Here is a 25732-nt window from a genome sequence, read left to right as displayed (position 1 = left end):
AGTGACATTGTTCACACTGTGTCTCAGGCCATCCCCTTGCATTCAGCATGTCTCAGTACCTTGGGGAAAAAAGCCTTGATCCTGGCCTTGCTCTTTTCTCCGTGTTCAATAGGCTTCGCCAGCTGAAAGACAGGCTTTGGAAAGGGAAGGGGGGGCTCTTCACAGAGCTGGGAGAATCAAAGAGAGTCATTGCAAGTGGCAGCTTAAAATATCCAACCTTTTCCTGCTTCTCTTCTCCGCTTTACATGCCCCTGCAGAGCGTGGGTGCAGCGATGCTGCTTCTGTGGCGTCACTTACTCTGTGCCCTCTGTCCTTTCGCGTTTGCACACCTTGTGTTTCCCCAAGGTGGTTTCAGGGCAGGTCTCATCTCTGGACTCCCTGTGGGCTCGGAGGGCATCTTTGGGGGTGAGGTCTGCAAACCCTGGTGCATCCTCGTGCCCTCCTCCCAGTCTGCCTGTTGCACGGGACATGCAGACCCATTCTGCAGTGCTGGAGTCTCAGGTGTCCCAAATGCCCTTGTCCAGCTCTCCTGCTGCCCTATAGTTTCCTTCTAGACCTGCCTGCTTGCATTGGGGGATTACCCGACAATTTCATGGGAGAGCAATGGGTGCTAAAGGAAAAGCCAAAAGGCAAAGAGAAGAGCCCAAAAGATGGTGTTCATTTTTCTTACTCCCTCACTCATTTTTTTAAGCCTGCTACATGATTTAGGGAAGGCAGTAGGGCTGATACATTCTTCTGCAAGTCTTGGGTTTGGCAAGGCCGAGAGGAAACACAGCCAAGGGAGGCCAACAGAGGGAAAAAACCAGGTAAGATGCTGCAGAAGCTGCTGCCCCGGCAGCTGCAGGTGGAGCTGCTTCAGCAGGAGCAGCCACAGGTGCAGAAGGGACTGGTGGCAGCATCTCTTCCCACCATGCTGTGAACCAGAAATGGCAGTGCCCTGGCTCCCGGGAGGTTTCTCTTTGACTCTTCATTGTACGGCAGCCTGAGCAAACAAACCACGCTGCTCTTGATAATGAAAGAGGTGGCATTACTAATTTATTTGCCCACCCAAATGCAGGTTGTAATAGAACAGAATTAATCTCTTCTCTTTACACATCAGATGCTTGTAGCTTTGGGCAATGAGTGTGCTTTTAGCCTCCGGTGTGTGGCTAACTTGGAGTTTAGCTGGCTGCCTTGGTTTGTGTGGCATGTAGATAAATGAGGTTCTGTGAGGAACAGGCGTTTTATGAGTATGTGGCTGGTCCCAAGCCTGGATGAGGCTCCAGGCAAGAGAGGTCGGTGTTAGCCATGGTGCCTTCGTGGTCCAGCAATTGGCCAAGACCCCTTCACAACCCAGCACAGACAGGTCCTGCAGAATAGCATGGGATGGTTCAAAAGGTGAGTTTCCCAGTGGCACCAATGCCTCGGGGGAACAGTTGTCCCTTGGTGATCTCCGTGAGAAGGAGATGGCTGCACATCCGCAGAGGCGGCTGCAGCACTGCTGGCTGAGTCTTGGGACATTGGCTGCACAGGAGAGCTTTAATGAGGCATTTTGGATTCCTTCCCTTGCTGCTCCAGCCAGTTATGGAATCATCTGTGTGCTAATGAGCTAATTTGTGTCATTAACAGAGCGCTGTTAATCAAGACCTCCCAGGGTATGACTGGGCTGTAGCCGTAATGCTTGCTTTATTTTAGGTCCTGATTTTTTTAATTAGTAATGATGTGTGTGATGCTCATCTCTGGGCACCTGCAGTGCAGTCCATGTGGATGCCAAGCTGCCTCGAGATGCAGAACCGGCATCTCAGGATTTACTTTTGGAGGGGAGATGTTTGCTGGAAGTCTGGCTAGAGTGGTGGAGTGTAGCATCCTGAGATGCCACGGCTTTCACCAGGGGCTGGAGAACGTCTTGAACGTGAGTTTAACCTGGCACAAGGAGCTCTGCTGGTCACGCCTGCAGCTCTGGGGTTTTGAGAATCACAGGGGCACTTTGATGCCTGAAAATCTTGCCTGACGTTTCCTGCTTTCTCTCCCACACATGGGGTATTTGTACAAGAGTGGGGTTGTGTCGTTAGGGCAGCAGTTTTCTTTCAGGCACTTGCAAGAGCTGTGGGAGAGATGGGGATGAAAGGATGACTGACCAGCTCTTTTCCTGCAGTATTTCTTGTCCCAGCGTTTCCTCATGCTGCTGTGTTTGTGTTTTCCAGATCAGCCGGTTGTGCGGCCACGCTCAGCAGAGGCAATATCGATCAGCTAATTACCCCGAAGACCTTTTCGTTGACAAGAAAGTCCTGAAGGTGACTCGCATCGAGCAAGAAGAAACCCTGTCGAGCAGGAGGAGGTGAGAGTGCCCAGGCTGAGCGTGGTGCCCGAGGGGTGCAGGAGCGGTCACCGTACGGATGGCCCCGTAGAAGCAGATGGAAGAGCTTATTTCCCTTACCCATAAACCTGCAGCTGGTTTTAACTGAGTATCAGAGCTTCTCTATGGCTGGCTCTGAAGCACAGCGAGTTGTCCACGTGTTTCTTCACCTAGAGCGTAGTTTTCATTTTTACTTTTTTTTTTTTTTTTTAAACTTGTAAAACTTTTTCCTGCTTTTCATCTTTGTTCTGCCTTTTTTGCAATGCACCAAGCACCCAGATTCATACACCAAACACCACGCCTGGATTTCATGGGCACTGCTATAGTGCCCAGTATATTCACAGGTGTAGTTAAAGGTAGAAATGGTGGCTCTAGCCTGGAACATTGTGCGTAACACTGTGTGTGTAAGTTAGGGGGACTCATTTCACTTTATTTTTGTGCAGTCTTTTACAGTAGCTCAGGAATGTTAACAGCCTTTTACTGAATATTTTTGAAGTGCAGCAGGTGCCTCCACTGCTGGCACTACCTCCTGTGCTTTGCACAGGGACTGTGTAAATAGAAGCTGTAATTCAGTGGACTCAGACTGGTGTGTTGGGGAGAAGCATCTCCCCTCTGGATCTGAGAGCTCATCCAGAGACGTGCTGTGCTTTTGCTGCTATCTTGAATACGAGAAAAATCCCTTGGAAGAGAAACAGGAAAACTTGGCAATTTTGGGAACTGGGGATAGACTCAGTTGAATGGATTTCTCTTTAAATAGTAACAGAGCCACATTCTTGATACAGTTCCCATGAGATATAGCACCAGGGCTTGCATTCCTCCGTTGTCTCGACGTGTCGGAGTGTCACACATCCCATGCTCTGATGGAGGTGTCCTTCGAGGACCGTGAAGTCTAATGAAATCTGCTGCGATTAATTACGTGAGCTCATACCTGCAGATATGGAGGGGTTTCTCACTTCCCTTCCCCTCCTGGCCCGGAGGAGAGCTCTGCTCACCAGGAAGGTTTTCTTTAGCATAAGGCTTGTCCTGCTCAAGGTTTGGTGTAAATGAAGACCCAGGTCTTGCTTCATTTTGGTTTTCAAAATGGCGTTGGGTGGAGCTCCTGCCCCACTGTAAGCCCAGTGCAGAGGTGGTTCATGCAGGTGGCAAATGCTTGAAGCTTCCCTCCAATTTGTGCAGGGGGGTTGTGGGCTGAACTCCCACCCTTTGGAGTGGCTTTGACTCCTCAGCCAAAGGTTTATTGGGATGAACAGTGATGGGTGGGTTGGTGCTTGCAATATCCCATCAGGCTGCATTGTGGTGAGTAGGGTGGGACCTGGGTGGCCCTCTCTCTGTCTCCGTGGGCTGTGTTTGTCAGTCTGGAGCAGAAACAGGCTCCTCGTTAGCAAAAAGGCAGCTGCAGCTCAGGCTGCCTGCGCTGGACCTGGGTGTCTTCTCCTTGTTTCGCCTGCCCCCAGCTGGCAGCCGTGGGCTTCGTCTGCAGAGAGAACCCCATGAAATCTTCAAGCAAATAGAAGCGAAGAGGGATGGAGAGAGCTGCGCACCCCCCTGCACCCCAGCCTGCCCGAGCTCACTGTGTCTGACAGCAGGGTGCTGGGGCAGCTCCCCACAGCTGGCAGGGCACGGCAGGCGTGTCCCACCACTACGGGCACCAAGACGATGCCCCTAGGGGTGCTGGAGGTGCTGATCCCTCCTCATCCCTCCCAGGGAGAAAGAAGACCAAGAAATAGCCCCTTACCGAAGGGGGATATGCACTTAACCCAAGTCAAGAAACTGTGAGGCTAAGGCTTACTTTCTCCAGTCCTTGCTCTTGTATTATCGCGTACTTTGTGCCATTTACTGAATTAAATCTGCCAGTGTTTCCCAATGACAGCTGCTGAGTGCCTCTGAGAGGATGGACCTGGGCTGGGGGGATGGGCACATCCCACTCCCATAGCCCCTGTCCCCTTTCTGCTGGCTATCAGAGTCTCTGGGGTGAGTTCCTGGGGTCAGCCCATGTCCTGGCACCTCTGTATCACTGCCAAAGGGGACCTGCCAGGGACAGAAGTCCTTGATTCTGGGAAGGGAGGGTGCACGGTGTACGTACAGCCTGATTCACATCCCGTTTGCCCAGTGCTTCTGCAGCTCCTCCTCTGTAACCTGTGCCTTTGAATGCAGACTGTGACCCCATGGCCAGCCCACCATATACCTTGAAATGCTGTGTTTTTGACAGTGCATCATGAAAACAAGTGTTACCCATCTTTATACGCTTTGGTGTGCTGCATGGGTGGGCTGAGGTCCTGCTGCCCCAGCATCCCCCCCATCACAGGCAGTTTTGCCCTAGGAAGCATGGATTCAGCCCCTGACTGAATACAATCAGGGGACAATGCAAAGTGCTACCTGAGGTCAGAAATAAGTCTGATGCTTCATGGTTTGTTTGCACCCATCTGGTTTCTTGTGTTTGTTTGACTACCTTCACTGGTTAAAATGTACCAACCCAGTCTTCTTCTTTTAACTGAGCACTATCTTTTTCCCCCTTTCTTCCAGGGAACTCATTACGAAGCTGAAGTCTTACAGCGGTTTTTACAGCAGCTTGCCAGAGTACATCTGCAACCACAGCTCCACTGTTCAGAATGACAGTCTTTGCTGGAACGGACAAGAAATCACGGAGAGGTGAATCATGTTTCCCTTCCCCCTTTTGCTGACCAGGCGCAGGAGTGGTCTGTGTCTGGGACATTGTTCATTCCCTTCAGAAACATTTGCAGAACCTGCTGCTGCAGCTCGGAGGGATGTGCGAAGTCTGCGCAGTGGGGAGAAGAGGTCGTGTGCTGCCCTCCGCTGAGTGTTCTGCATTCTGCTGTGAAAACCCTGCAGCCCTGACTGGGTTTGCTTGGGGTAGGCTGGTAGTGGCGAGCCAAGAGGAGATCAGCAGGAGCCCACCGCAGCCGTGCTCCCATGGGAAGGGGCATCATGATGCTGGGGGTGGCTCTAGTGGAGCAGCAGTGGGGACATTTGCCGCCACGCACCGAGTGGCAGCACAGCAGTGTGGCTGCCGTCTCCTACCCCATCCAAGCAGTAACAAGGATGACAACCTTGGTGGGCTTCTCCTTGGCCGTGGCTCTGTGCTAGAGGAGGTCAGGACCACTGAGCTCTGGTGGTGCCACTGTTGCCATCTGACCGTGTTCCCGCAGCCGAGCCCCGGCTGTCCTCTGTGGATGGAGCTCAGCACACCAGGGTCCAGCTCACACCCTGGCTGCTTTTCCCTGCCCCACTTGCCACTTCTGAGGATGTCCTGGTGGTAACTGTGAGGTTAATGAAGACAAACAAGTACAGGATTAATAATGTAAAGGGGAAGGAAGTGTTAATAGAAATGGAGATTTTTTATTATTATTATTTTTTTTAATCTTGCAAAAAAATGCCCCTCAGGAATGTTAAAGAATGTGGAAATAGAACTTGGAAATATTTTTTATAATTATGCATAAATCTCCTCTAATCACCCTTCTTTGCAAAGCATCCTTTGCTGTTAAGTAGTTGCACAAGGGAAGAAATAGAAATAAAATCAGGAAGTGGTGAGATGTTGAGGGATTAATTATGACTTCTTGATCAGTAACCTCAGGTGGTAATTAGCCTGTACTTGCAATACTGACCCACAATGCTGAAGAGACCAAAACAGCATCAAACTGTGCTTTGAAAAAAATTGCTCAAGCATCTAAGATCACATGCTTTATAATAGGTACCTCATTTGCCTGAAGAAAAATGTGTCCTCTATCTGTACCTATTTCTGGAAAATATTGAGTTTCCATGCCTAAGTGAGAAGAACAATTGAGGAAAAAAAAGTTCATTTCAATATTATCTCACCGATTGTTATTTAAAACTGTCTTGAAACAATCCAGTAAACACTGCAGCTTTGCGGGGGAGGACCTGGGGTGAGGAAATTTGAACAACCCTGCAATGGCAGGTGTTTAGGAGGGAGAGCAAAAGGATGTACAAAACGGAAATAGCTGTTGCCCCTTAAATACATCAACCCACCTTGTGTTTTTAGCATCTCTAGCTGTAACGCTTCCCAGGGTGACCCTCTCCTCTCCATAGGCTGCTAAAAGGTGTTGTATGTGGTGGAGCTTCTGACAATAAAATACAGGGAGAACTCAGCTAAATAAAGCTGAACTAAGATAACGGTCCAGGGTGCTTCTCTCCCAGGATCTATTTGTAAAGTCTGTTGCAAATGGAAGCAAAGAAATGGTCAAATTTGTCCAAAAAGTCGATTGTGTTGTTTCACGTGAAACCAAAACTGACTGCTTCATATGCTTGGACTTCCCAGCATGGCATCTCTTTCAGAGAGTCTGTGAGGATTCCTGGAAATCAGGAGCATTTAAGGTACTGTTTCTTGAGTACTCCCAAGCACCAGTTTCATTATTCAATGTTTTCCCCAAGAGGGAGCCAAGCAGCTGTTCACTGCCTAGGAGCTCTTTCCCAAGCTACTCTGAGAATGTGTATTTTGTACTCGAGTGTTTCTGGCATGGCTGCCGCAATTCTTCTCCTGGACTGATGTGCACTTTTTTTGTCATCAAACTCCAGCTTGCCACTTTTTGCAAGAAACTTTGCATTTTTTAATATCCCGTATTAATTTCAGGATGCTGACCAGGTAGTTGTCCCATGTCTGTAACAGCTGCCAGAAAGACAGGTCTGATTTTCTAGGTTTTGTGCATGTAAAATGTATTTCACATCTTAATGTTTCCTTCTTGTTTTGTTGGATCTTGGCTTTTGCAAATCAGATCTTCCTGGCTGAAAGTTCAACAGGCTGGACAGGAGGGGACGCTCATGCCTTGCACTTAACCTGCTGCGTGTGGTTGCTGTAGCTGGATACGTTTCACCTCGGGGCAGGATTGAGTTGCCTGAGCGTGGGCATCATGTGCAACCTGAGACGCCTTTGGGTTTCTGGGACATCCGCAGGGAGATCTAAGACCAGCCAGGTCCCTGTGGAGTGGTTGTTGGGGCTCAGCGGGGAGACACCTTGCACTTCCTATAGCAATATTTGAGGTGCCCACCCTAGGCATAGGTTAGAAAGCACCTGCCAAAGCTGCTGAAAGCTTTGTAGAATCGGGTGAAGACCAGAGGAGAAGGATGGTTGGGTGGATGCTGTGTTTCCACATTTCCACATTTGGTTCTGCACAGGTGACGGATAAAGCTGCTTGGGCATTGCTATTTATCAGTGAGCCCAGTCTGAACACCCATATGGGCCTGTCTGTGTTCCTAGAGCCTGTGGCTATTTACCTCTCACATCTTTAAAGCAGTACCTGAGTGTTAATTAAGTGCTGATGAATCAGCATCGCTCATCCTGCTTTGTGTATTCTAGCATTTTTCATGTTTCCTTCTTCATTTTCTTTAACTGAGTCTTACTTGGTGGTCCTTTGTCCATCTCATTTACTTCTCCAGGTTGGACCATCTAATGGCAAGAATTCATCCTCCTTCATGAGGTTTGATCTGTGGGTTAGTAGTTTGATCGCCACCCCTTATGTGGGTTTAGGACATGCTGCCTTGAAATAATGGCTTGCAAACAGTGCCAACTATACAGGGAAGGTTGATTTTTTCTGGTCACACAGAGCACTGCCTGCGTCTTGTGCTTTGCTGTTGCTGCGTGAAGAACATCAGCCAAAGTGGGAATTAGAAGTAAAAAGCAACACATTACTGCTTTTCACACTTTTCAAAGTGTGCAAAAAGATATTGTGCTTTTATGGGACACCACAGAGATTCACGGCAAAAGCCACATGCGGCACATTCCACAACTTGCAAAGATCTTATGGAGGGTCACAGCGTGTGGCTGTTCGTGGTAGCTGGGGACCAGACCTGCTGGATCTTCCCCCGTCTCTGTGCATCCCTGCACACCTCTTTGCAGCTTTCCTGGGCTCAGTTAATTGTCAGGCACTTCCCTGAGATAGCAGAAGGCTGGACATGTAGACAGGGTGGGTGTGCAACAGCTTGAACCTTCCCAAGCAAAGGTTGCCATCGTGCCTTTCCTTGTCTCTGTTTGTCTTCATGCCCCATCCTCTGACCTGCCCTCACACTGGTGGTGTTGGGTGGCAAAAAGATGTTGTCCAGCCTCTCTTATTCTCATCTCCGTCACACGTAGAGAAAAACCGAAGGGTGATTCTTATCACTGAAGTCCTGACTGGATAATTGGCTCATTTAAAGACTTCAGCTTAAGTCAAGTGGGTGTTCAGATATTGAACTCATCTCAGTTTATATGGGAGTTAGGCACCTGAATTTCAAAGGTGATTTGCAGCATTTAATACTAAAAGCCTTTTAAAATCTAGATTCTCAGAGTTTAATAATCTGCTTACATGAATATATTCCTTTCAAGCTGTTCTGAATAGAATGACAGCATTTGCCTGCTGCAAAACTTGTAAGCACATTAAGTATTACTGTTAGATGCTGCAATTTCCAGATTTCTCAAGACAAACTTTTACATTAATCTAAATCACCCACATAACTCTTGTTCTCTTTATACCAATTCCAAATTAATATATTTTTAGCACCTTGCCAGATTCTCTTCTTCAAGATAGAAGTCTCAGATTTCCCTGCTGTTGCCAATGTACTGTGGTTTGTTTTAATCATGCAAACCATAAACAATGAAAGCACAATTGGAAGCAAGAGAGAAAAACGAGATTCTGTAATTGGAACAAAGGAAATTCCATGCCAGCAATAACCCTTTAGTTCATGAAGGGTTTGGTTATTTCTGGCAGTGCTGCAAAATATCTGATACAATGGAGTCCCCAAAGAGGGAGGCTGTATAACTTTTCAAGCACATGAAACACAGCTTTGTAGCAAATGTAAGCCATAATGAAAGTATAGTAGGCAAATTCAGTGGGGTTTTGACTGGCCATAATTGTTTCCAGAGTATTTCAGAAATGAAGATCATGAATCTTCCTCTATTAAGCCAGCTGCTTGGTCTTGGGTTTAGCCAATTTTTCCATCATATATTTGTCTTGAACTTTACTGAGCTGAAGGAAGAATGGAAGGAGACTTCAGCTTGTCCTTTTATGCTACAAACTCCTGTTGGTTTGCCATCAATATTAGTTTTTGCTGTTCCTTCTTAAAATCCCATCTCCCAGAACCAGGATTACCTGAGACTTCATGTTTATAGCCAAACTAACATCTGCAGGACGCTTCCTGGCTGTACCGTGTTGCATAGGGTGGTTGGGAAGAGGCCAGGAACTGATGCAGCAGTTTCTCAGGTGGCTCCCAGAGTAGCGAGACCAGACTGCAAGGTGATGATATTTGGAAATCCAGCAGAAAATGGCTCCTTTTTATTTAGGTGAGAGCTCCCCACTGAGAGTGTTGTATCCTCCTGGTTGCTTTTGAAGAAGCTTGCTCAGAGCTGCTGCCAATGTGAATTGACTGTGGCATTTTGAGCTCTGCAATGACTTTAGGCACTCAATGCAATCAAGCACCCAAGTGCACTTTGCAAGCCAGGAAGGCACCTGAGAGCCGCACATCCCCCACCTCTCTCGTGCCACTCGCACCCCCGTATAACAGGTGTCTGCATATGGTCCCCGGATGGTGGGACCATGCACCCCCTATGGAACAGGACAGCTCAGTGGACCTGCACTTGTCTGGCCTGCAACCCACACCCAGCCTGTGTCTGGGCTGGGGTAATTGGTATGGTTGACCAGGTATCTCTGGACAGTCTCTCTTTAGAGAGGAAACTATCAGGGAAAGAAGTTATTGCATCTTCTTGGAGGCTTATGGACTCATCCAGGAGTTATTCCTTGTCTACAGGGCATGATGAGTGGGTTGGAAGCAGCTCTTCCAGCCTTTTGGCTCCTACCAATCGCATTGCTGATGTGACACTAAGATTGTCCCGCTAAACTAAAAGGCAGCAGGGCCAGAAAGAGTAAAATGTTGGCATCACCACTGCACCCACCTTTATTGACTCATAAAAACCAGCTGGAGACAAGGCTTAGGCTCCTGCCAGGTCTGTGGGGGAGAAACTTTTCTGTCTCTCCTTTTTCATATCTTTTTGCCTCCTGTGTGGTGAGGACTCTGCGTTACCAGCCCACATGGCCTGCAGTAAGTCATGTATTGAAATGCAGAACAGCTTCAGGGGATTGCAGGTGCTGGAAACGCCACTCTCTCCAGCTCGGTTATTAAGTCCTGTGCAGTGAAACCTCTTCTCTTGTGTTGTAGTCCTGTCTTGTATCAGACTGTTATATTCATCCCCCATCAACTCCCTCAAGCAAGTATGATTCAGTGAACAGAGATAGTAGAGGAAGAGCTGGCAAGCGATACTGTGCTGTTTGAATTGTGGAACTGCCTTTGAATAAATACTTTGTGGCTGGAAAGCAGGCAGAAATTAATTGTTATTTGAATGACAAACTTGCTTTCCTTTTTTTCTAAAAGGTGCAATTCTTTATGTTTGACTTACAGGATCACTTTCTCTAAATCACACATCAGGCATTGCAATAACTCATCTCTAAGCCTAGTGTGACCAAGTAGGACGAACACACATTTTACATTCATCGCCATTTATTTAAATTGCATTTGTCATCTTGCCTTCATTGCTCTGAAATGCAAGCCTGGAAAGAGCTGCATTTGGACTGCAATGACCAAACGTTCACAGAAGACATCTGTGGATGGTGGAGTGGAAAGGAGGGGAAAATCCCTTAATTTGACTGCATGCTTTGTCATTTATGGCTGGTGGATGAGAAGGAGCAGAAAGGGTCTGTAGCTGTGCTGTCCCCACGGAAGACCTCAGATCATTAGTGTTTTCACCAGGTGATTGTCTTTAAAGTTGTTTTTAGTGAGGGCTGCTTATCAGCACAATTTACAATGTGACATTTGTCTTTGGAAAATACCATGTTCCCAGCAAAAGCCCATACCCAGGGAGCCCAGGCAAGGAGATGCTACTGACTGACGTCAAGACACGTCAAAGAGGAAAGTATTTTGGGCTTTGCTTATGAAGTGGAAGCCAGACCGTGCTCATGTTGCAACACTGATATCCCCTTGGCACAGGGAGCCCCTGGAACCATGGGGTGGACTTTAACCACTGTGCATATTTGCTGTTCCATGCCAGTATCACCATGGCAGAGGTATGTGATGGGTTGTGTGGAGTGGCACAAGTGTCCTGCAGAAGGCACTCTTTTATTGGCATATGCTGAAAGCAGCCCAGGATGGCTCTGAGATTTCTCCTTTGTGGCTGCAGAACGTGGGAGGAAGGTGATGCTTTGCCTTTGTTTTGTAATGAGACCTGCAAGCCCACCGGCCCTGCAGCAGCTCGGTGGGACACAGGGGAGCCTGCATGGGGACCGCTCGGAGACCCCGTGTCCTCCAGCTTGTTGGGGTCTGCAAAGGCGCATCTCTCTACCATATTAAGGTCTGACTGCCTGGCCCAGGCTGCAGGGAGGGGTGCCCAGCTGCCTTTTCCAGCTTTTCTGGCATTTCAGGAATGTCGGTCTCTCACTGAAGCTACATTTCAGAGTCTTTAACCCTTTGTTTGGCTGCATCCCACATGCCTGAATGTGTGCCAGGGGCAGAGAGGGGCACAGCTGAGGGGAAGCTGGTGTCCCCCTTGTCCCCAAGGGCACCAGGAGGTCTCAGCTTGGCCATGCAGGGGCATATCGTGAAGCACTTAAGCTGTGCGGGAGCTCGTCTCTGGCTCTTTGGCTGTAGCGTGTTCCCATGTCTCTGCTTCTTTGCGATTCATGCTGCAGGATGTGCAGCTTGCAGATCTCACTGCCATGATGCTTCAAATGACTTGTGTAATGATGCAAATGGCTCGTTTTGGGCTTATTATGTACCCTTGTAACTGGCCAGATGGGAAGCACCAGGCAGTGACACTCTGCTTTCCCAGGATCACTGTTTTAGGGAAAGATCCCTCTGCAAAAGCTCTCAGGTTTGCTTCCTTCTCTGGTAGACTTGTTCCTCCAGGGAGGGTGATCTGAGGTCCCGGCCACCCCAGCAGAGCCTTCTCGAGAACAATTTCAATCTTTGAACACGTAGTTACGGTGACTTGCCGTAGCTGTGAGCCTTCCTCCTGTACGACATCGCGTAGGCTGCAGAATTCCTCTCATAGCCATGGGGATTTCAGGAGGAGTTTCGCCCACTCAAACCCAAGCTATTGAGTTTCTATGTATAAAACTGTTTAGGGGAGAGATTGTATTAATTTAGGTATGCACCAAAAAGGGCTTTGGTTCTGCTTTTACTAAAACCTGGGGGAGATTTATTCTGCTAGTTAAATCTCTTAAACCACAGGAGACTTTTCAGCAATGTACTTTAAAGTTCCATCAGTGTTTTAAATTAAATTTAAAGTGACACCAAAAATGGTAATTTCTTTGGCATATAAAAAGTCATGTGTCCTTTGGATGTTTATGTTCGGTCGCCAGATGTGTTTGTCAGGTTGACGTGGTGGCATTAAGTGACTGTGTGACAAATCAGTAGCAGGTTTAATGGTTCACGGTTCCCGATGCCTTATTCCCCTGCACAAAGTTAAGGCCGAGAAGTGTTCACAGAGCTGGGCAAGTCTGTGCTTGCGGCAGCAGCATCTACCCACGAGATGGTGCTCGGAGCTTGCGGTCCTACCGGCCGCCTGCTCTGGGAAGCCACGACCTTCTCCTGAGCATGGGCTGCTACAGGCTGGGGTCCAAGCCTGGCACTCTCTGGCCCCGCTTCTACCGGTCACTTAGCTCTCAGCCGACAGCAAGCCTCTGCACATGTACGTTCTTTTATGAGCTGGGAGCTATTACATCTTGAGTATGGCTGTGGTTTATATTTCCCAGGACAATACAACTATTAAAAATAAATTAATTTTTAAAAGTGTGTTTTGTACAAAATATTGAGCCCTAGCTGGAGGCCCCAGCATGGGGAGGGGTGCCTGGGTGGAGAGCAGAGCTGTTGGAGTCGGTACGGTATGGCTGAGCAGCACTGTGCCGCAGGTGAAGCGCTGTGGGGTGGATTGACTGTGCTGCCCCAGCGTGGAGGAGCTAGTGGGGCTCGGGAGACCCAATTTGATGTCTCTGCTTTGCAACGATGCTTCTTCTGTACTTGGACAAGATGTTTATATCTAGAAACAGGAATATCCACAGGCGTGTGCTCCTCTGTTAGAGACACAAATGCCTCCTTTCTCCCATTCTGCTTTGGCTGTCATCTCTTTCAGTGAAGCATCTTGCGGGGTGGTCAGGCCCCAGCTCAGATGTGTATGGGGGGTACCCAGGGCTGTGGACCCGGCTGGGGAGGCAGAACGCTCCTGTACATATATCTTCTGCTCTGAAAAAGCCTTGGAGTGGAAATCAGCCTCAGTGCTGTATTGTAAATTATGTGAATATTTGAGGCTGGGGGTGGATTCCTGCTGCACCAGTATAAATCTGAAGTTACCTTTGTATCCTCGCATCTGAGTCAGTCTCATTCCTCATTTAAAGTTTAAGTAAAGCCAACCCCCTGTGTGTCCCCAAAATCCTCTGTGTGCCTCAACAACTGTTGTGGCTGATTGTCCTGGTGCTTCTTGCTTTCTCCCCCAGCAGAACATCCTCCCTTAGCCAGCACCACCATCCCTCCCATCTCCCTCCCCTCCTTTTAATCGCTGCTGAAGTTCCACTTCTTCCCCAAAGCCTCTGTGAAATACACTGTTTGTCATCACCCAAACTCACCCAGCAGCACAGGGGTGAAGAACTAGTGGGCAGGGGAGTTGGCAGATGGGCAGTCAGTCACCAGGGTTGGTGCTGGGAGTTGGATAAGGACGTGATGTGTAGGAGATGGATCACAGAGAGGAATATTCATGGTGTTTACCCATGGCACCAGAAAAACAGACGTTGAGTAAAGCAGACTGATGCTCGATGTTATCTCTGTGATCTCGTAGACTGTGCTGGGGTATGGCAGTGCGTGCTTGGGCCATCAGCTGTTGGAGATGAGGATTTGCTTTGTGCCTGTACAGCGGCCCATCACCAGGCCTGTGGTGGGTACTAACAACCCGGAGCTCGAGAAGGCACCGGTGTGCTCTGTGCCACTGCTGTGGCCACCCGCAGTCAGTGGTGGTGGCCGCTTGCTCTGGTCCTGAAGCAGAGTTTGCGGTTGGTGCAGATGCATTTATCTCGCATCCTGAGCATCATGAGCTGTTACCCAGGTACTGAGGGTAGAAATGCGTTCCTCCAGAGGCAGGCACATGGTGATCCCTCTGTCCCTCCTCACTTTTATCACTCTGATAAATTTCGCCATTACATAAATTTTGCAGCAGTGGTTTTATATTTATTTCCTAATCCCCTGTGAAAAAGCTGAGTGCAAGCTTGGCTGCACTCCTCTGCAGAGCTGGCCTGGCAGCTCAGGGAGGGTCCCTGTGGAGAGCTGCATCTGCCAGCTCTTTATCTGCTTTACAGGTGCTTTACTGACTTGCATGATACCTGTGTAAATTGAGATATTGCATGGTGCAGAGCCCAGCACCATACCAAAGTCAGGATATGTTCTGTCTAAGCAGTTACTTTGATCCCTAAGGCTGGATCTCATCAAAGACTAAAATCAGGATTGTTTGACACCACCTCTTTTCCATTAGCAATGTTGACAGCATTAATTATATTCTGATGCTTTAATTCTTCATTATTGAAATCACACATCAGTGACAGTAATTATTTTGCAAGGGGGTTGATGTTATGCTAATCAGCTTGCAGTTAACTGGGTCATCCCACTCTTTTTTTTTGGCTGTGGGCACAACACTACTGCTCTTGTACTGGAGTCTCTGTGGTCTGCCAAGATTTATTTTAAACAAACATGAGCAAGCCAGAATTTCTGAGACAGCTTTTTTTAGGACTCTTGGGTGCAAGGTATGTGAAAATATTTATCCCTGTTGTATACTGTTTAACATCTTCCTTGGTTACTAATGGACTGGAAAGGACTTCATTGTCCTCAAGTGATACAAGTACATCATCTTGCTGCTTTGCAAAGGCAGAGCAGAAATATTTATGGGAATCTTCTGCCTTTTCTTTGTCGTTGTTAACTGTGTTGCTCTCTCTGTTTTGGAAGGGGCTGGTGCTTATCTTGGAATTTCTTTGGTTTGTACTGAACTTTAAAGATCTCCATATTAGCCCATCACATTGTGGTCTCCTCTGTTCTCATTCTCACAGGTACAGTCCTCAAATGACAAGGAACGGAGCAAAAGCTCAGCCTGGCAACCACGAGCTGAAGATAAAAGGTCCCGAGCCAGTGATCAGCCAGATTATTGACAAGCTGAAACACATCAACCAGGTTGGTTGCAGACGTGCCAGCGGGGATGGCTCCAGAGTGGGCGGTTTCCAAATCAGTCTGCACTTTCTCTGGGCTGAGCCAGACAACCCGGGGCAGCTCCGTCTGCAGCAGCTGCGTGTGGAGCCGGTGCCGCCTCGGCCCTGTGCAGTACCAGCCTCGCAGGGCACGTGTGGCGGGTCATGGTTCGTGCCTGTTGGCCTGCGGGTGCATGGATGTGTCCCTGTGGTACAATTCTGCTGAGCATCCAGGCCCCCAACAAGGGAGGACAGGAAAGATGGGGCTGCTGTGCTTGCTGAGGATGAGGTGCTCGTACAGCCTGGTGTCCCCTCTCGTCAGATGAGTCCCCTTTGGCATTGCTCATGGCTGGAAAAGAAGGGTCTCTTGTTTCTTTGCTGTATCTCCCTGGGCATCCACTGCCAGTCACTGCTGTGGCAAGTTACCATTGAACGAGGAAGTGGCAGAGCTGGGTGAGACCCTTTCTGCTGGGGAGGGAGTGTCCTTCCCACGGTCTCAGACCTGGCATCGCTGCTGGGACAAGCATTATCTTGTCTCTACCCATCATGCCAGGCCAGGTTAGGTTTGTGAACAAGCCCCACCACTCCCAACAGATTAGATGGCACCTCTGTACAGCGTTCAGCTTGTTCATGTCCCAGAGCTCTTCTGCAGCGCTGCCTCGAGCTGCCCAGGCTGGGGTCTGGCTCTGGACTCTGCCCTCCTCTCTGTGACTGAGTAACTCATCGAGGGGATGTTTTTCAGGAGGCTGATAGCTTGGACCTTTGTACTTTCCAGGGACACAGCATTGGGACCTCACAGGGCAAACACTCGGGCGGTGATGCTGTTTGTTAATATGGCTGAGTTACCCGTTCCCTTCTGGGAGAGCTCTTACTTGTGGGGACATTGTTCAGCATCACTCTGGCACGAGGCTTTGGGCAGTGGTGTGTTTCCTGGGGTTAAGCCCGGCTTAGCTTCCCGGCTGGGTGGGCTGCAAGGGCTGCTCTGTCTGGAGTTGCTGGCTTTGCGACTTTTCTGCTAACCTCTGCTTTCCTGCTTCTGAGGCTGCCAGGGACTGTTTTCATAGCCGTTCCCGGTCTGAACCCTGCGCCCTCCGACGCAGGCGTGCCTCATTAGCTGCTATCTGGGACCGGGATGCAGTGAGGGATTTGGGGTCCCTGGGAGCACCCCAACATGCGGGAGCCAACGTGGGCAGTGGCAGCACAGCCCGCGCTGCCTTCCCATGTGCCTCGCTGAGCCATCTGCCAACAACCCATAATTACTAAAAGGAGGGGAAAAAAAAAAAAAGCATAATCAGCTCCCTATTAAATGGGGTAGAGGGCAGGCTTCAACCTGCAGGTGATAATGATATTTTGCCATTCACAGTGAGAAAGTCGCACCGAACAAAACATGGTTATTAGTGCACTTGAAACTGCTGACATCAAGTGGTTGTGAAATGCTGGCTGCCAGATTGGGTCAAGTTAGGTCTTTGCTGAACAGATCAGGCTGCTGAGGAACAGAGATCCGTGGAATGACAGACCCTGGGTAAACATTGCCAGGCTGAACTCAGCTGTTTGCAGCAGCAAAGGGACTTTGTCAGCTGCTGCTCTGAGAAAAATAGTGGTGAGGGGTGAATATGGTCAACTGGGTCATGATCTCTTACAGTGCTTCCCCTCCTTGGCGTGCAGGAATGGATTGGAAGGTGTTATGGGCGGCAGGTGAGTTGTTTTGATTTAAACAGCATAAGAGTCTGAAAAAAGAATAATCAAACCCTCTTGTAAAGTTGTGTTTGAGAAAGAAGGGGCTTGAGGATAAAATCAGGAGAAAACGGGAAGTAATTTGTGAAAATTAGTTATTAACCTAGGTGTTCCTGCAGAGGATCTGTAGTCTCTGCTAAGTGGTTTATATACCAGGAAAGTAACTGTGGAGACTTAAATTTGGGATTTGAGGTGTCAGAGCTCACCATCACACTTCTTTTCTTGGCCTACTGAAGTTTTGCGCTCTCCTCCACATCTGGAAGGCATCGTGAATACTGAAGAGTAGGAAATGTGGAAGGAGCAGCTCTGGATGAATTACAGTTGTGTTTTTCAGGTGTTGGCTTCAGATCTGGGAAGCGGTGGGGACTCCTGAGGTGGGGAGGGGTGAAAATCTCTGTATCCACCAAGCTGAAGCCAACAGTGGCTTTTAATGGTTTTCAAGTCTCCAGAATCTTTTGGAGAAACGAGCATCTCTTCAAGTGTTAGTAGTTTTCATAGCTGTAAACTGGATTCTACCAGTAGACTGTGAATCTAGTACCATATGATTAATTCCTCCCTGTTTATTGTGTGGAAAATGCAGCTTAGATTTCATGGGTATGGGTAGAGTCAGCAGCCATGCTAGTTGGTGCAGTTTTTGTAGAGTTCCACAGCTTCTACTAGTAGATTTTTTGCTAATGTCTGTAATTTGCTGACGACTTGGCTTCAATTTATTCCAGGCTGCTCATGCTGCTGAAAAATGTGTGCCCTTTCAGCAATATGCCACATTTTTGAGCTCGCTTGGGTTTGGCGAATGTGTTGTGTGCGGAAATCGTGCTCACTCATTAGTTCGTGTCTTCTCAAACTGAATCTGGGAAAATGCACATATAAATGAGAAATTCTCATTGAACTTCTGCAGCTTGAAATGAGAATGTTTTTTATGCATTAGAACAAAATCCACAGGGACTGAAAGGAGTATAGAAAATCTAACCCAGAGAGAAGGGGAACTAAAAGTTTGCCAGATAGTATTAGTTTGGTTCAAGCACCTTTTATCAAGCTAAAATAACTAAATGAATAAAGCTCTCTGCCTGACTAGTTGCTGTGTCAAGTCTGTCCTTTCCACGTGAGTCCCCCTTGGTGGTACCGACTCATCACATCAAGACCCCGGACCATTTTTATTTCACCTGAACGTCTGATTGTGGGAGGTGCTATTTTTCGTGCATTGGTGGGCGAGATGGTTTATTATTGCCATATTGGAAGTAACGATTTTTTTTTTCAGTTCTGTTAGATGTCTTCCAAGTCTTGATTTGAGTTATTTTTGCTGTGTGCCCAGAGGCATGAACAGCCCATCCATAAATATTAGCATTGTTATCTCAGCTGGGAGGCCAAGGGTCACCTTCAGGAAAATGAGTTGGAATTGGTTCCTAACTTTTATTTCCCAGAGTGGATGGGGTCTGTTTCTAGCTAGAAGGGTTTTCACTCATCCCACATGTGAAACTAGATCGAAATGAAAAGGTTATTCTGTGTCAGCATGAGGTCTTGCTCAGGTTTTTCGTGACTTGATAGCATCCCTAGGCAAAAAGGGGTGTGCAAGGTGAGCTATTTCTCTGGTCACTCAGTTTGCCTTCCCCTATTGGGATGTTTGTATGGCTGACAGATGGGGATGGGATTCAAGTTTTAACAGATATGCATGGTGGTGGGAGCCATGATGTCCCATGTCCTGGGCACTGTGACACACCGGTGACCTCCTATTGAAACTTCTTCCAAGAAAGGCTCCAGAGAGTTGGCCTGAGTGATGCTGGTGCGACGATGCAGCAGGGATGGAGACTGTGGGTACTGGATTGGCCAGTGTGGCACTTTTAGTCCTTTCTCCTGTCCCTTTCTGTCCCCAGCTGACTTGTGTGCTCTCTGCAGTGCCTACAGGGCTGTGACACCATTGCGATTGCAATTACTCACCTGTTTAAGCTCATGCCCACTTCCGATCCCTTTTTATGCTTAGATAAATCCTGGTGTTTATCATAGGACCATCTCTAGGAGGAAGAGCACAATTTTAGAAGAAAAGGAGTCAAAAAAACCCACCAAAATGAAGAATAAAACCCATAAAAGGAAACTTAACTGGGGGAGATGTGTCTTTACAGGACTGAGGGGCCTGGAAACATATTGTACATTTCCAGACACTGAAGTTAAGGGCTCATTTAGAATAGTTCAGATATACTGGAGTTTGACAGTTCTTTGGTTTCCACATCAAACAATCTGTAATTTATTGCCCCGTATAGGGACTGTGTTTTTATCATATTGCATATTCTCTAGCCAGAAATCTAACTACCATGTAAGCTCTTGAAAAAAAAGAAACAACCCTTTGGGGATCGAAATCCAGGCAATATGCTTCTACAGACCCTGAGAAACTCACTTTGATTTATTTCCTTGGAAATAAGGGGAACACACAATTTCTTCGAGTATCACAGCTGTTCCTCCAAGCAGGATCTCACCATCTTTCTTCTCATGCTTGGTGTAAAGACCCAGGTCCTACAGTGAGCCCCATGTGAGAGGGCCTTGTGTTGTTCTTCATGGGGTTTACAGGAGGATGAGGACAATATTTAGAAGTTTTACAAGTCAGTAAAACACAGAGCTGGAGCAAGGGGGAGGGAAGAAAAGGAGGGCCAGAGGTGCGAATGACTGAAGACAAAATAGACTTGAAGTGTGCAAAAAGAGCATGTCCCAGCATTTAAATTCCCGTGTTTGAAGCTGGGTTGATCAACCAATATGTCCTATATTTGTTTGTAGGTTTAATGGGCTGTTTCCCTGCGGCCTGGCTGCTGGGAGAGGGCACGGCAGAGGTCACCCAGAAGTTAATTTGGAAAGAGGCCAAAAGGCCACAACTTGATTGAATCAAATATAAACAAAATGGGCCTGGGAACAGCACGATGCCCTTGGGCCTGAGTCTCTCTTAGCCCCTTTGCTGAAAATACAGAGTATGGCGGAGCATCAGGGACTAGCGAAGGGGGTTCATCCCACCCTGGGGGGGATGATGCTTGGGATGGCTAAGGGTCAGACCCTGATGCCACTCAGGGCACACGGGGACCCTGCAAATGGGCCATGGGGACAGTGCCATGATTGCTCGCCATGCACGAGGCGACTGTGAGTGCTCCCGGGTAAGATGAGGGGCCTCAGGGGCCCCTCACCAGGCCCTGTCCCCAGTGACTCCAAGCAGGGAAAATGACCGAGTTTATTATGGGAGACCCTGGGGAGCTGAGGAATTTTGAGGAATATATTTCCCCTTCAGAAAAATCCGTGACTTTGACGGGTTTGGTGGAATTGCATCTCTCTGTGGCCTGCCAGGCTTTGTGAGGTTTATTATTCCCACTGTATTTTAATTCCCCGACTAGATGAAGCAGCATAATAATTAGAAAAATGCACAAACTGCCAGATTGTTAAATAATGTGATGCACAACGCCTATCAGTTGAAAGTACAATATTTAAGTTGCATCAAAACAAGTCGCTTTTGGCTAATTTTCCACTTTTGAATTTAATAAGTTTAACACTACAATGTCTGAAGTGCTGTATATGTGTAATACAATTTATCAGGTCCTCAAAAGAAATGTTAATAAACACAATAATTACTTGGACATGTCTTTTGTTCAACATTATTAAACAGTTTGTAACAATTAAAATATTAAAACCACATGTTGTTGAAAGCAACCAGACATTGCAATTATTTCTTACTAAGGCTATTAAATAAAATGACAGAAGATTTTTATTTTCATGATAAATGCATTTTGGAATGGATCAGCTAATTCCTCTTTTACTACACAAAATAATCTATAGCTCCATCAAGTCTAGGCCTGGTATTTAAAGCCTAACTCCATCATCCTTTTGAGCTGTTCCTCAGCTCTCATTAACATGCTGGGGAAATGTTCTCTGACTCCGTATCCAAGTGGCAATTACAGGATTTTGCCAGGCCAGTTAAATCAGGAGAAGTGTGACCCTCTGTAACGAGACCATAATTAAATTTGAACTTATCTGACTGTTGGGTTGCTTTTTAAACCCAAACCCTTTCTTCCCCTCCTTCCCATCTTAGTAAGAGTCGGTGTTTGCCCATGCCACCTATTGCCCATCGGGAGCCTATCTGCAAACGTCTGGGCTTTATCAGGTTTGTTGTGGGAACACTGTACTTGTAGATCACCCTAAATGGGTTTTCTTTAACAGCCTGAGATTAATTTGACCTGGTGTGTTTGCATGTGTGTTTTTAAACAGACACATAATCTGGGCTGTGTTTGCCTGAAGTTTCTTGCCTGTTTTACCTCTGGTCTTGCAGGACAGAGAGGAAAGTAAGGGGTGCACTGTTAAGCCCCATGCTTTTACTGCTCATACAGTTACGTTTGCTGTGGAATGTGAGGTATTTCGCATTTTCAGTAAGGAAGGGGTGATAAATAGACACATTTCTGGTACTGTTCTGTGACACCGAAACTTGGAGTTGTGCTGAGGGACTGAGCATCTCCTGTGTGCTGTGTAAACCCGGCTAAGAGTGCTGGATCTTACTGACCAGTTGTTTTTATTGACGGTAGTGTCAAAATGCCCATCAATAAACCAAGTTCTCATATCAGCCAGTTTTTGCAGAAAATAATGAATTGTAAGATTTTCCTCAGAGCACACAAGTCCTTTGGTCCACCTTGATGTGTCTCTTTTTTGGTAAATAATGGATCTGCAAAACTGTCTCTTTTTGAAACGAGATTCAGTATTTCCGTGTTTTTTCTACTTTGTCCTTCCCCTGGCAATTTCAGGAACACACAGGAGAGGACTGGGAAAGGTAGGTTCCTGCACGAAGCCATGTGTCTCCTTTATTGGTATGAAAAAGGAATGTCTCACCTGTGCTTCCTTTTTGCTAATCCCACTTACCTTTCTGAGGGTCCCTTTATTCAACCATGATGTTTCACCATTTATCTCTTATTTGAATAGATGTTTAACTTAGTTGAGACTATAAGATCAGCAAAGCTTTCCCTGTTCTCAGCAAGATGGGGAAGCTGGGGCTGAACTTGGATGGGTGGCAGTTTTGGCTGGTTTCCACACTAGTTTATTGTTAGGCTTTCTAACCTTTAGGTAACATAAATAGCGTTTTATCACTCTCCTTCCCTGAAATTCCCTGGTTGCCGTGGTCTTACGCACAAGAAAGGATTCAACTTTGCCCCGATGGCTTCAGCTCCAGTTGGAAGGCAGGTGCCTCAGGCGTGTCCTGCAGGGACCAACCTCCAAACAATGCTGTGGAAACCAGCTGGAAAAAAAAATACCTTTAAAGGGAATTAATTTGCTTTTGTGTCCAAAACATGCAGCTGATGCACAGCAGTGCTTTAAAACAAACACCAGATATCCTGTACCAGCTCTGGAGTTTGTCCTGTTGTGGAGGAAACAAACCTGGAAGAAATCCTTGTGCAGCAAAACATGGTGTAAGTGGAGCTGTTGATACCAAATTAACAGTTAGTTACAGTTATTCTGGGCCTGTTAATTGTATGGAGTGTTGCCTTGTTTGTGCTGTGACTTAAGCTGGTTATTTAATCAGTAGATGTCTGAGTAGGTGTCCTCCCCGATGGTCATAGTAACAAAGCAGGCAGCCATCTCTGGCATTAGTGGGGTGATTGGTATGTTTCTTATTTATATTTTTCTCCAAAATTTTCCTTAATGTCAAGGTATGGAAAGTGTGGTCCAGAGTGAGATGGGACTGGGATTCAGGGAGCTTATCTTCATCATCCAGAGCAGGCCTGGAAGGTAACCTCTGGTCTTCTTGGCTGCAGAACAAATCTGATTGCTTTTGTTCCCAAGAAAAAGGCTTCTTAACAATAACGTTACTTCTGATTCTAGTTTGATGGTGTGTAGCTGCTTAATAGCGATGTGTTCGGGGGAAGGAGGGAGAAGCAGGGCTGCAGACCGGCTGCGGGCAGGGAGGGCCAGCCCGCTCTGCACCCCCGGCCCTGCTCGTGTTGTGCCGTCACGGTGTGCAGGTGGCACTGCTGTGAGCCGGGATGCCTGGGTGATCCCTGCTCCATCCCCAGCTGCTCCGGGCGCTGGGAAAGTCAGAGCTGGGGATTTCCCCAGTGCAATTCTGCTTCTTCACCAAACCACTCTGTCTGCAGTGGGAACAAGGCACGCAGGGCATTTTTTTTCTCCCAGAGGTGTTAATGTGTACCTGGTCCACAACACCAGAAGGCATGAATAGTGGAGTAGTCCTTCCAGATCCTTCCTGCTCAACCTGCTGTGTGTTTCTGTGTATCTTGTATCAAAGGAACTGAAAACACTCACTGGTTTGGTATCCGTTTGATAGAAAGGGCAGTGTAAGGTGTCTTGCTGCTGTGCGCAGAAAGGTGTTAACCGGCTGAAGCAATTCATCTGCTGGTCTCAACAGCTTCATTCTTGTAATAAATGTCACCAGAGCTTTCCTGGTCTGAAGCAGAAGAGGCATCAGACCTACAGCTTCCCAGCAATTCTGCTCGGGGTAGGGGACGTCTCTCTTTTAAAGCACTGTCTTGGCTTGGTAAGAAGCTGAAGTGGCTCCTGGGACCTCTCCTGGTGCTCTGCCCCACCTTCACAGAGGTAGTGGCTGGCACAGGCCGCTGTGGCTTTCATCCAAGCTGTGCCGCTGTCAGAGCAAGAGGTTTTGTGCATTTTAGGTAATGAATAATTTGTAATCTTTCTCCTTTTGTTATACCTGCTGATGAAGCAGATGTTTGTAATTAGGCAGGTCTCTATGCTGGCAAACCCTGTCCCCAGTCAGCTTTGACCTGTCTGTGTTGGGGCAGGTGTAAATAACCCTCAGAGCTCAGGAGGACTCCCAGTTAACGCTGTTGCTTGTTAAACTTCTTAGCTGGGTTTTGACACGTAACTAAATGCAAAGGCCAGGTTGTATTTTAGCGCTCTTGCTGTTGGAGCACGTGCTGTGAGAGATGGCCTGTGCAGCACTTAAAACCCTGAGAGCAAATGGGGAAGTTTAGGTCGCAGCGATATTTAATGCCTATGGCCTTGCTCGACTGTATTGCAAGGGAATGGTATTTAACAGAAGAAAATGTGCTTGGCTGGCCTTTCTGAGAACACATGTAAGAGGATGCTGTTCCGAGAAGTGTGGTCAGGGGGGAGCTGAGGCAGCTGGCTGAGGATGGGTGTCTGAGCCGTCAAGATTTGTCATGGTGGGCAGGAAGTTACTCTTTATTTTTGGCAGGACCTCTCACATGCCTCCTGCCTACCAGTGAGGAAGGAGTTTACTGACCTTTTTGAGTAGCACATACGCTCCTAAATGCTGAGGAAGAGACTCATGTAGGTGTATTTCAGGGCTTCCTCTGTGAGTGTTGGGTCTTGCTGGGGGAGGGTATAAAGTCACCAGCTTTGAACCTGATTTAAATGCTGAGTTGCTTCAGCTGCTCAGCTGCTGCCTGTGCATCTGTGTGGGAGAACCACCCCGGGTAGGGCTCCTCTTGCCTGCAGTTCTGCAGGGCTGAGCCTTGCAGGGTCTGTTTCTGTTGAATGCATTCGGTATCGGTGATGAGTTGCACCCCAGTGTATCAGCAGTGCCCGTACTGGAGCCTGGATGTTTCCTCAGCCTCTTTGTAGACCTGTGCTAGGAGCCAGGTGCCACTATTGACACTAGAAAAGCTGTGTCCATGAAGTTACATTTTCTTCCCTTTGTATTTTAGCAAGCAGCAGCCATGCCCTGAATACAGAGGAAAGCTGTGACCTTGCCCAGGAGCCTGCCCAGCCATCAGCCATTAATTAGGGACCACGGAGGCTGGAGAGACCCCATTCCTGGGATTACTTCTGGTCTGGTTTGTCTCAGTCGAAAGCCTGTTTAATGTGAAGTGCATAAATACTTGTGGCAGCAGGGCTGAGGCTCGGCTCCCTGATCCAGCAGGGCGCCTTCCCCCAGCAGCACCAGCTCCATCCCACCTGCGGACCCCCTGCTCTTCTCGCCATGCAGGACGGAGCGGTGGCAGAGGTGGCCATGGGAGGCTGGAGGCCACCACACCTCCTCAGCTCCCAAGGAGCATGTCCAGGGCTCAGCTAGGCACAACCTGCCCTGGTGTGGTGGCCAGCGTGTCCCCAGGGAGGGTCAATCAGCTGCTCGCTCCTCCCCAGCTAACAGGTCTGGGGGGTGTTTGCCATGGCATCTCCCTTCTCCTGCCTGATTTAAGTCTCTGTGGAAATCAACGGTTTGTTAATTAGCCCTGCACTGGAATTTTCTAACAGGAGGTAACCGGCTTATGAGGCAGTTGTTTAGTGCCCTGTGAAAGCTCTGTGGACCTGGGGACGTTCAGCAGAGCTGCTACCTGTTGCTTTTTGGGCTTTCAGTGCCTCGGGGTGAAGTGAATGCAAAAGTAGAGCTAGAAAGAGCAGCCCCTGGGAGGGCAGGGTGCGGCCAAGGGGAGATGGGCTGCTGTTCTGGCAGAAACCTCTCTAAGACGACACCGTGCACAGAAATACATGATTTGAGAAG

At 47.9% G+C, this 25732-nt stretch overlaps 1 protein-coding gene across 1 annotated transcript in view; it reads left to right on the top strand.

Moving 5' to 3' along the window:
• GPC3 (glypican 3) overlaps positions 1–25732 on the top strand; it is a 149514-nt gene that overhangs the window by 87887 nt on the left and 35895 nt on the right. The window contains exons 4-6 of the mRNA XM_065846453.2: positions 2184–2317; positions 4859–4984; positions 15415–15535. Coding sequence (XP_065702525.1) covers positions 2184–2317; positions 4859–4984; positions 15415–15535 — 381 coding nt within the window. The remainder of the gene's footprint in view (positions 1–2183; positions 2318–4858; positions 4985–15414; positions 15536–25732) is intronic.

This window comes from Patagioenas fasciata, chromosome 11, assembly GCF_037038585.1.
Source record: "Patagioenas fasciata isolate bPatFas1 chromosome 11, bPatFas1.hap1, whole genome shotgun sequence".
NCBI classification, from domain to species: Eukaryota; Metazoa; Chordata; class Aves; order Columbiformes; family Columbidae; genus Patagioenas; species Patagioenas fasciata.
The sequence above is the reverse complement of the archived record's forward strand: the minus strand, read 5'-3'. Positions and strand labels throughout refer to the sequence as shown.